At 36.8% G+C, this 12,543-nt stretch overlaps 1 protein-coding gene across 1 annotated transcript in view; it reads right to left on the reverse strand.

Moving 5' to 3' along the window:
- Positions 1-12,543, reverse strand: part of LOC306852328 (AT-rich interactive domain-containing protein 5B-like) — a 143,180-nt gene that overhangs the window by 121,674 nt on the left and 8,963 nt on the right. The window contains exon 3 of the mRNA XM_079389048.1: positions 8,320-8,554. Coding sequence (XP_079245174.1) covers positions 8,320-8,554 — 235 coding nt within the window. The remainder of the gene's footprint in view (positions 1-8,319; positions 8,555-12,543) is intronic.

Here is a 12,543-nt window from a genome sequence, read left to right on the forward strand (position 1 = left end):
TTGAATTTCGCAACTCACCCCAAGCTTACTAGACATGAAATGATTGGCTGACGATAATAAAAGATTAGTCATCGTGAGTGACTGGGACTTGGCACCAGACACCACAATAAGCCACATTGTGTTTCCTGACAAACGCAGCCGGCCCCGTCGCTTTAAAATATAAGATTCCACAATAGCTGCCCGGAGGGGGTGACGAACTTCAGAAAAGATCACCTCACTGCATTAACATTTATTTGAATTTCCTTCGCAGGAACAAATGCAGCTGTTTGAGAACATATAATGCAACGCTCCTAAAAGACAAATGAAGGCTTATTTTCCATCTGTTGTTGGCAACTCTTGCTATGTTTTTCCTCTTTCCGTTCGGCTTCAGGTTGTTGGGTAGGGGGGGATTTGCCGTTATAGGAGAAGCAACGTTAATAACTCGACTGTTGTTTCAGGCTCTGCAATGGACAGACAATAAAACTATTCATTTCCTCAAAGGTCAGGCCTGGGAGACGTACACATTGTCGGACTGTCTGCTGGCACGGACGCTATCTCACCTCACATACTTTAGCTCAGGGAGTCTTGCCTTGTGGAAATGACAAAAACAGGGCAAAGTAACAAAAACAAATACAAACCCGATTCCAAAAAAGTTGGGACACTGTACAAATTACGAATAAAAAAGGAATGCAATAATTTACAAATCTCATAAACTTATATTTTATTCACAATAGAATATATATAACATATCAAATGTTGAAAGTGAGACATTTTGAAATGTCATGCCAAATATTGGCTCATTTTGGATTTCATGAGAGCTACACATTCCAAAAAAGTTGGAACAGGTAGCAATAAGAGGCCGGAAAAGTTAAATGTACATATAAGGAACAGCTGGAGGACCAATTTGCAACTTATTAGGTCACTTGGCAACATGATTGGGTATAAAAAGAGCCTCTCAGAGTGGCAGTGTCTCTCAGAAGTCAAGATGGCAAGAGGATCACCAATTCCCCCAATGCTGCGGCGAAAAATAGTGGAGCAATATCAGAAAGGAGTTTCTCAGAGAAAATTTTTTTGAAAAAAAGAGTTTGAAGTTATCATCATCTACAGTGCATAATATCATCCAAAGATTCAGAGAATCTGGAACAATCTCTGTGTGTAAGGGTCAAGGATGAAAACCATACTGGATGCCCGTGATCTTCGGGCCCTTAGACGGCACTGCATCACATACAGGAATGCTACTGTAATGGAAGTCACAACATGGGCTCAGGAATACTTCCAGAAAACATTGTCGGTGAACACAATCCACCGTGCCATTCGCCGTTGCCGGCTAAAACTCTATAGGTCAAAAAAGAAGCCATATCTAAACATGATCCAGAAGCGCAGGCGTTTTCTCTGGGCCAAGGCTTATTTAAAATGGACTGTGGCAAAGTGGAAAACTGTTCTGTGGTCAGACGAATCAAAATTTGAAGTTCTTTTTGGAAAATTGGGATGCCATGTCATCCAGACTAAAGAGGACAAGGACAACCCAAGTTGTTATCAGCGCTCAGTTCAGAAGCCTGCATCTCTGATGGTATGGGGTTGCATGAGTGCGTGTGGCATGGGCAGCTTACACATCTGGAAAGGCACCATCAATGCTGAAAGGTATATCCAAGTTCTAGAACAACATATGCTCCCATCCAGACGTTGTCTCTTTCAGGGAAGACCTTGCATTTTCCAACATGACAATGCCAGACCACATACTCCATCAATTACAACATCATGGCTGCGTAGAAGGAGGATCCGGGTACTGAAATGGCCAGCCTGCAGTCAAGATTTTTCACCCATAGAAAACATTTGGCGCATCATAAAGAGGAAGATGCGACAAAGAAGACCTAAGACAGTTGTGCAACTAGAAGCCTGTATTAGACAAGAATGGGACAACATTCCTATTCCTAAACTTGAGCAACTTGTCTCCTCAGTCCCCAGACGTTTGCAGACTGTTATAAAAAGAAGAGGGAATGCCACACAGTGGTAAACATGGCCTTGTCCCAACGTTATTGAGATGTGTTGATGCCATGAAATTTTAAATAAACGTATTTTTCCCTTAAAATGATACATTTTCTCAGTTTAAACATTTGATATGTCATCTATGTTGTATTCTGAATAAAATATTGAAATTTGAAACTTCCACATCATTGCATTCTGTTTTTATTCACAATTTGTACAGTGTCCCAACTTTTTTGGAATCGGGTTTGTACGTTTGGGCGATGATTACGGCTCCTTGCCCTGTTTTGTGTTTAAAAATTAATTATTAGGGGACCAACAGGCTTTTTCCATTTCAATTCCCACTCCACGGTTTTGGAAACGCTGGCTCCGGTGCCTGGATTCAGTCAGAGAACAGCGATATAAGAAGATCAGAGGGCTCTAATGGACAATAAGCCCTGTAAACTTCCAGCAGGCTTGCCAATAAGAAAAACATGACGGTTAGAAAAAACGAAGAATGAAATAATCGCCTGGATTGAGAGCAGAACAAACAGAGAAATCCAAATCAGTATAAAGAGAGCGAAACACAGACGTTCGTTTCTGTAATAAGGATTATTCAAAAATCAAAGCGTTTCATTTTCTTTGGCAGGATGGTGATGTCTTTTATAAATAACATCTAAATTCTGAACATGTAAAGCAAATGCTGAAACAAACTTGTTTTTTGGTGCTCCGTCTACAATAATGTGCACAGGAATACAGTATGCTCTAAATACATAATAATGCATTTTGTTATAGCTCCTCAAATATAGGACACAATTTCCTGCCCAAAATCTCCATGTTTGCAACATCATTTGTATTTAGCCCGGAATATATTACCCTGGCTGTGAAAGCCAACGTGTCATCTGTTTTACTCTCCTTCGCATTAGCCTCGCTCTCCCTGCCAGTGTCAGCATAACGTGGATTGCCTTTTTCAGGACATGAAAATGAAAGTCACATAGATTCTTGTCACAAATCAAGTGCAGCATTAATGTTTTTGACATGAATGTCATTTAGCAGACAGATTCTAGCCAATATCCCCAGCATGCAACGAGCCAAAAGCTGTCTCTAACAGAGATCCCAGAAAGAGGCTCCACATACAAATACAGTCCGAACAGATAATAAAAATGACACTTTTACTACTCCATGGTAGTAGGAAGGAATCAACTGGAGAGATATAGGAATATCTGGATAGTCAGAAAGATATATATAAGTTATTTATAGTCAAATAAATATAGTCAAATGTACAGACAGAATTATACAAGAGAATAAATAGAGAACAAGAGAACAACGGATAGATAGACAGCTAGATAGATGGACAGACAGACAGACAGACAGACAGACAGACAGACAGACAGACAGACAGACAGATAGATAGATAGATAGATAGATAGATAGATAGATAGATAGATAGATGACAATAAAATAATACAACAAACAAATAGACAGACAAAGATAGATAAAGAGACAGAGAGATAAACAAATCTGTTTTATATTGGATACATTCTGTCAGGTGTGTTGTTAGGCTCCATTATTCAGGTTACGGGGGTTATAATTGTGCAGGTACATCACATCCACCATGAAAGAGAAGCCATCACCACCCTCCAGGTGCTGTGCAAACGATCTCTCAAACGCCACTGAAATTACGAGACATTTCCACTTCTCACGCTCCCTGCAAATCAACACCCGATCATCTTAAAGATTCCCCATCCGGCTTTGAGTTACCGTATGCTCATTATGTCCCATATCATACACAGATAGCACAGCAGGGTGGGGTTCTGATCACACGGTGCATCTGATAACACCCAGCCATTGTTCAAAGACAACCACTCTTCATAAACTCAACCCAGTAACACAAGTGTAGGCTTTCAGACAAGTAAACAGACAAATAACCAGCACCATCCTTCCTGTGACCTGAATGGGTTCGATATCGGCAGCCAAAGCAGAAATTAGATGAAGTATCACTACCATCATGAGAATTAATTCGAGCAATATATCCCAAAGTCAAACTTCATCACACTGCGTAACAAGGCCAGAGGGGAGATATGTTAATTACGAGATTAAGAATGCATCAAGTCAATTTCAAGTTGTTTTTCTTTTCCTTTTTTTTTTTTCTCGGTTCAGCTTCAGAGAGATCCATTAAACCTTTTTTCCTCCATCTAAGACACTAACTTGGCAGCTGAATATGAGCAAGCATAAGCAAACCTGCTCGAGTTTGTTACTGGTGAAATGGAATGTGACTTCAAAACTAATTGCTGTCACTTGACACTTGTTTAGCAACCTAAATGTGCACTTGCTACAAGACTGATATATTACAAGATATTAGGCACTTATTGGGTGTTTCTGCAAGCTTATTCCAAAGTTCTTCCCCATTAAAATGGATCCTTGCATACTCTGCAGCGAAAGTGATATTTTTGAAAGCCACAAAAAGCATTTCGCTGGAGAGGGTGGAACCAAAACGGAACATCATTAAATCTACAGCACTTTCAAGGGCAGTCCAAAGATCTGCATTATTATTATGCAGTGTCCCAGAGTGCTCTGACAGGAGCCTAATCTGGCAGAATCCTTATAGCTATCTTCTCGTTTCCCTCAAGACATGGCTAAAATTATTGCAGTCCCTCTATCGAAGCAGGACCTTTTAAAATCTAATTATTGCAGACTTCACAAATCAGAGCGTAAAATTTATGTCAGCTTTCTAGACACTAAGCTCTTCCCTGTTGGCAAAATATATTGAAATAGAGGCGATAAACAATGTTTCAATTAATTACAAACTGTATTTTTTACATCTCACAGTTTTATTGGCAGTCTTTCACTGGCTGTCATCCACATGCCAGACGGTGAAAAAAAATATTTTTAATTATTTATAGTTTTAATTATTAATACACTCCCTATTTGTGCAGGTGAACGATCAGCTTTTTATTCAGCAGCAATTATAGCCAAATGCCTTTTTATTTTTCAGTGCTGTTTCAAAAGTGACTGACACAATTTTTATATCGCCTGCAGTTAGCCTTCCTTCTTAACCTGAGAAAGGGAGTTAAAATGCTCCAGGTAAAAAAAATAGAAAGCAAAACATATTGGTGCATCATTCTCCTCAGCCCAAATTCATTTCATAACCACCTCTGATCTCATATTAAAAAGCAAACGCGTTTGATCTGTGACCCTGTAATTTATGATAATGAATTACACTTTGCAGTAATAAACTGATGTACAAAGGTCAGATGTGGACACTAAGTTGATGTGGTCAATTTAAAAATATAAAAGTTTCAGTTAAAGGTACAGTTCACTCATAAATGGTATTCTGTGATTATTTGCTCACATTCAGGTCATTCCGAATCTGACCTATGTTGTTCTGTGGAACACAAAAGGAGAAATTTCGAAGAATGTTCTATTCGCTCTTTTCCACTGAATTGCAGTGAATGAAGCTTTGAAAGATTGGACTGATTCAGTTATTGAGTACAGTAATACAGTCACAGCCGTTAGCAAACTTTATTTTATGGCCGGTTCGTCAAACAAATCTGTCTTATTATTTACCCAAAATTTAAAATTCTGTCATTATTTACTCAACCTAATGTTGTTCAAAATGTGTATGAGTTTCTTTCTTATGTTGAACACAAAACATGATATTTTAAACAATGATGGTATCCAAACAGTTGACGGTAGCAATGGACTTCAATAGTATGCATGGAAAAAAAATACTATGGAAGTCAATAGATTTCGTCAACTGTTTGGTTACCAACATTCTTCAAAACAAGAAGCTCATGCAGGTTTGGAACAACACGAGGGTCAAATATAGTGCACAAGTTGTATGGACTAGTTTTATGATGCTTTTGTGTGCTTTTAAAACTTGAGAGCTCTTGTTCCTATTCATAGTGATTTCATAGAAAAAAAGCAGCTGGTACAGTCTTCAAAACAGGCGATCTTTTTTTGTATTTAATGGAGGAAAGCAAGTCATATGGGATTGGAACAATATGAGAGTGAGTAAATAATGAAAATGCTTTATTTGTAATAATCAGACTAAGTCTGATATTGAAAGAACTGCCCTTTGGAATAATCCAAACCGCCAGTATGGTTCTGTGCCAGAATATTTCGCTTACCAAGTGTATCTCAAGGTACTCTGAGTAAATCCATTTAGCATCCTGACACCACAAACACGCTCATATAGAGTCATTAAAAAGCAACTTATTAACATTACAAAAATGTGCACATTCACAATACACAAAGAAATAATAAGGTTGCAGGACTGACAGCGAATAAATCACAGATCTTTTTGTGCAGCTATTGATTGTCAATCGCAGCTGTAGCCTGCACATAAGCTACAGTGACAAAGCATCCATTATTGATTCTTCTATCTCATAGGAACCTCATACATCAGACCACTTGAGAGCACATTCGCCTCCACGCTTCGAGGCAAAGCCATATGCAAATTCCAGTAACTGGCAAAGCAGAAAGATCCATCCACTAGTGCTGCATAATTATTATATCCACCAAATTGAAGGGGGTGATATGTATATTTAGCCCTTCAATGGCTTTTAACCTGTGTGAGAACTGATTCAAATGCTATGCACTGAAAATAAATTTTTTTGGGGGATTCTGGAATCGAATCCCCCAATGGAGTTTTTGACTCCCCAGGCTAGGTGATATAGATAAAACAATTATCTTTATACTTTACATGATAATCTATATATCTACGATCATGTTCCATGAAGATATTTTGTCAATTTCCTACCGTGCATATATTAAAACTTAATTTTTGATTAGTAATATGCATTGCTAAGAACTTCATTTGCACAGCTTTAAAGGTGATTTTCTCAGTATTTAGATTTTTTTGCACCCTCAGATTCCAGATTTTCAAATAGTTGTATCTCGGCCAAATATTGTCCTATCATAACAAACCATACATCTATGGAAAGCTTATTTATTCAGATGATGTATAAATATCAGTTTCAAAAAATGTACACTTATGACTGGTTTTGTGGTCCAAGGTCACACACACACACACACACATATATACATATATATATATATATATATATATATATATATATATTTTACATTTATTCTTTTGCCTAACAAGCATTAATTCATATATTTATTTATTAACAAAAAAACTTTTAAAGCAAGTACTTTTTTATAGATTTAACATGATTAATTTATTGATTTATTGAAAATATTAATGATTCATCCTGCTTCTGACAAGCTTTACCAAGTAACATCATGTTTACAACTTTGATTTGATAAACTAAAGCCTATTGGCTATTTAAAAAATGACCAAGTCCTTAAACATGTCCTGCCAAAATGTCCTGCTTCACCATGAAAAAAACAAAACAAAACTAAACACCTCTAGCCATTTCTTGACACTCTCTTTCTAACAAGACAATTAAGAATTCCTAAAGACCCTTAATAACATTCACAGTTGTGCCTAATCTTAAATCACCAGTAAATTGATCGTGAGTATTCGTTATCACCCAGTCCAAGCCAGCAGATATTTGCAAAAAAGGAACGCAACCAAAATGACACATTTATAAGGTTGTAAATGCACACAGTGTACTATATTCACACACCGGTAAATAACGCTTGCATTACAAAGGTTGCAAACATAACAACTCATGTGATATCACTCCTGAACTGTGTCAACGGCTAATAAAAGAAACATATGCTATTTACTGTATCTCCTTCATAACACAAAATGAAGTTTGACCCCGTTTCGTTTAGTTATCAAGCACACAGTTATTTCTGTTTAAAATACACAAACGATACAAAGTATGAGCAAATGTTTTGTTTTTGCTGAAGCTAAAAAACTAAACATACAATGCCTTGATATATAAGATCCTTCCCGAGCAATCACACAGGAAGCATAATCTCACTGGGTGTGATCCGTCTGCACATTAATGAGCATTTAAACACCATATTGTTCCCAGTTAATGAGAGACACAAACAACCGAAGAAGGAAAAATCACAGAGGGAGACGAATGCAGGGGCGACACCCTGCCTGTTTAAACAAGTGTCATACTCAAACACTTTCTTGTTGTGTCTTGTACAATCACTTAAGTTTTTACTCAGTGTAAAAAATAGGTTTGACGCTCATAAAGAGAAACATTCAAGCCATGTTATTATCAAGGACTGCAGGCGGTTAGTCGTGACAAACACCACGTTATTTTCTCAAACGTTACTTGAACGCATACATGAAGTGGCTTACTGAGATCTATGCAATTAAACTTTGAGTGTCTTTCCTCGTGTTTACAAAGGAAATGATTGTCATAAATAACATTGCCGCAATCAAATTATTATTCATAATCCATTCTTACTGTATGGCTCATGTAAATGAGAAATCATGGTGTATACCGAGCTCAGCCTTCTCTTTGAGGATGTCCTTGAAGTTGAGGCCGCTGTTGAGCGTGGACTCTCTGTATTTGTGGAGCGCTTCTCTCTGGCCGTTCTTGCCGAGCTCCTTCAGCACGGTGGGTTTCAGGGGTACGGCCCGCAGACCCTTGCTCCAACTCGACACTTCCGCCACCATCCATTTCACCAGGTCCTCCAACTTCACTATGACTTTCTCAGAGACGGCGATCACTTCATCCTGTCGAGAGAAATACGCAAAATAAGGAGGGGCACAGCTGTAGTGGCAAAACCAGGCATAAAATTCCTAATTTAATAAAAGTATTCACCATTTTCTATATATATATATAAATAATATAATATAATAATAAAATTTATTTAAATATAATTTTAAAGGATGTATTATCAGTGACAGTAAAGACATTTACAATGTTACAAAAAGATTTCTACTTTGAAATTTCTAAAATAAATGCTGTTCTTTTGTTTTTCGCTATAAATATTAAGCAGCAAAAACGCCTTTAATTTTCAATAAAAAAAGGTAAGTTCACCCCAACCTAATGACCCCATTACCAAATATTTGACTCCACACAAACAAACTAATCTGTTTACATTATTTGCAAAATAAGAGTGTGAAAAGTCCTAAAGATCGAATTTGAAAAATAAATGAGAATCGGGTTCAATGTACACAGCCTAAGGCACAAGACAAAAAGCACAGTCATTTCTTTCTTTTAATATATACTTGCTCAAGTTGTAATTTATAATGGTGTAATTTCGAGTGCAATTCCATTTAATGCATCACTAAGGCATTACAGTGACTTCGCCAAGCAGTTTGCTTTGCTTTATTCGCTTATAAAAGTTAAGCAAGAGCTTTGCTTGTGACCTGGCACGGGATAACAGAACGGTCCCAGTTATAAAGGGAATCTGGGAAACAGATGCGTTCGGATTTGGCAGAGCACTGGATCATGCACTTTTGACTGACTCCGCTGCACCGTTCAGCACACTGAGAAAATTCACTGAATGCTTCCTCCACATTGTTTGGCTACGTTTCCCAAGTGTGACCCAATAACTGCGAGCATAGATCAGAGGGAATACCTGCTCTGCGACACTACAATATAGTTCATTTCTTTGTTTCTTCTCTGTTCAGTGCTTGCAGCACTAACTTTCTGCAGAACAGGCCATGCCTAATTACGTCCTCTTTAAGTAGGGCTGTTTCTTTTTAGGTTTCAGTTTTTTTTTCTTGGTTCCATAGAATAGGTCCCATTGTCATGCTGTCAAGCAAAAAATGTATCTCTCACACAGACAGAGTAATGGAATAAAAATGGAACTTTACTTCAGTGTACTTAACCGCACCATATGAAAAGGTTTATAAAGTTACCAAGAGGTACAAAGTCAAGGGGGTTTGGCCTTAATAAAAGTCGCAAATTAAAGGATATGAATGCGTTATCTATGATTTCCTTGCACCGGGGCATTTATGCATTCCTCTACATTCCTGTGGAAACTCAACTGGTGGGTAACGACCCAGAAATGCAAGATCAAGAAGCATAATCAAAAAAAAAATTTTTTTTAAAAATGAGCAAAGGCATCTGTTTTCACGCATATATAAAGCTAAGTGGGTCAAACACCGTTAATCCTGACGGCGACACAGCAAACTTTACTATGAGATCATGTGCCCCGCTCCGCCGCTTTGAAGCTCTGACTGCGCCTCACTGCTTTGATTGAAATATTTCTTCATTGTGTAAATTCATTTAGGAGAAAACAAATAAAACAAAAAAGAAAAACAACTGAGCAGATTGCATTTCCCTTCTATTATTAAGTGATGTTATGAAAAAGATCAATTCAAAGGCTTTTATAGATTTCCTTGCTTTATTTTTGGATTTACACTCGCCTCCTTTTTATTACCCTTTAAGGGTCTTTCAGAAGTAGAGTGAAGAAGTTGTAGACGCCGAAACCCCTGAACCAGAGTCATGCTGAGCCCGTCTCACTCCGCTGATTCAGGGTCAGCTCAAGAATTCCCAAGGTCACAGCAGATTTGTACACCTTCTTGCATGCCGATTTAATTATTGACCTGCTAACGTGAAAAAAGGGCCTTGCAGATCCTTAGAAAGTCTGTTAAAATTCTAGTTAAAAGTTAAATCAAGTATTCAGCTTGAATAATTGATCTCACTCTGAGCTCAAACTAGAATCTAGGACTGGGCAATACAACATATAAAAAATTATACATGGGTATTTTTTAAGGCACATTATTTGAACCAAAGTGCCATTATTTTTCAATAAATTTAGAATATTAATTATTAGAATATTAATATTAAACTTAACACAAGAATGAATATTTAATTATTTCTATTTATATGCATATTAACAATGCACGGTATAAACATGGATAATTACCCACATATACTATTTTACTAAATGGCATGATGCAAACAAATCATCAGACTATAAGAAAATGGCAATCAGACACATTATTTTAACCAAACAGCCATTATTTTCCAATAAATTTAAATTATTTCCATTTATATGCATATTAACAATACACAGTATAACCATCAATATTTACCTACATATTTTCACCACAACATTTCAATACATGAAAAATGATATGATGCAAATCAGTCAATAAATAAGCGTTTTAACATGTTCATTGAAAAGTTTGAAACAAATCCAACTTTAAAAGTCTAAAACTCGAAATATCTGAAATGCTATTAAACCGTGCTAATCTAAATTCTTTCATACTCACATCCAAATTACTGACACACTCTTTAGGAAACATAATAACCAAATAAATGATCAACATCAGAATCATTATGAATAATATACTGCAAATCTGAAAAATATCTCATCTATCCATGGTCATTTTAAAGCTTAAACCTAGGAGTTATTGGTATGAACAATCTTATAGCCTTTATAAATTATAAATTAATTTTATATCATGCTAAAAGAATACAATCATAATAAAGCGATTTTCAATTCAATACAAATGATTTATATGCTAAAACCTATTTTTGGACAATCTAGTGAAATAAATATTTTCCAAATGAACGCTATGTTATCTAATTTGATTATTTTCTTTATTTGTAGAGTGAATAATCCAGACTACTAGTAGCATTATCAGCGGGCTAGTATGAACAATGAATAAATTTGATCGTTCTCTTTAGATAAACTTAACTTAACGACGTCACTGACGTCATACGTTCCCAAGTTTAGACCCAAATTGTCACAGTTTATTTTCTCATCTCATAACTCCAGTGTTGCATTAAACATCTGTTTTGCACATTCACACTGAAGACGAGACCCCCGGCTCCATCCTGCTGAAATTAGCACAGTCAATGTCAAAGAGGCATGAACTGATTCAGAAATAACTTGAAGATGTGCAACTGAAATCTCTCCTGAATCTAATTCAGTTCCTTTTACAGCACGCCAAACAACAGCTGTTTGTTTGAGCGTGTCGAGATGGGACATGGAAGTGCAGCACTGCTTCAAAATGGGCCACTCTGAAATATGATGACACTGCTTTACAAAATTAAACCCATTTGTCATGAAACGTGAGAGGTTTGAGAGACAAATGTTTGCTCGTAACACTCAGATGAAGGTTAAAGAAAAACAAGAAATATCAACGTCAGCCACACACCAGGGGTTAAAATGTTCAAATAATCAGGATTTAACAACCAAGTGCCTTGATTATTCAGATGTAGTATTTAAAATGACTAGTCGCCCATCAACCAAGGTGGACTGTTTTAGCTTGAATTTTCCAAATTAATATTCTTGGCAGCAGTTCTTTGAAGAGGATAAATTTAGAGACGGAAAAGAGGCTTTGTGAAGTATGTCAGCACGGTAAAGTCTCCAAGAAGTTGTGTCTATAAATTCACACCATTTACAGCACCGTCTCCATAGCTGACAAAAATCTTCTTGTATACAAATCCACAGTAATCTACAATATATTTCAAGCAATATATGAGCAATAAATGCATATTCCAAAGTTTTATGTGATAGGTTAGAGTAATAAAAGGTGAAGAGGGAAAGTAAATGTTGACAAAGATGGTCCCTGTCCCCATCCATTTTCACTGTAAGGTGCAGCTAGTGAAATTTCAGCAAAATTTTGCAAGTAAAAAAAAACTGTCTATTGTCAATATATAAAGCACAGCATACACAACTCACTTTTAAACTAAGCAGCTTTCTATTGGTCAACACAGCGAATCACTGTGTCCAACTTGAACCAGTTGCGAAATCTGT

Source organism: Barbus barbus (assembly GCF_936440315.1).
Source record: "Barbus barbus genome assembly, chromosome: 32".
NCBI classification, from domain to species: domain Eukaryota; kingdom Metazoa; phylum Chordata; class Actinopteri; order Cypriniformes; family Cyprinidae; genus Barbus; species Barbus barbus.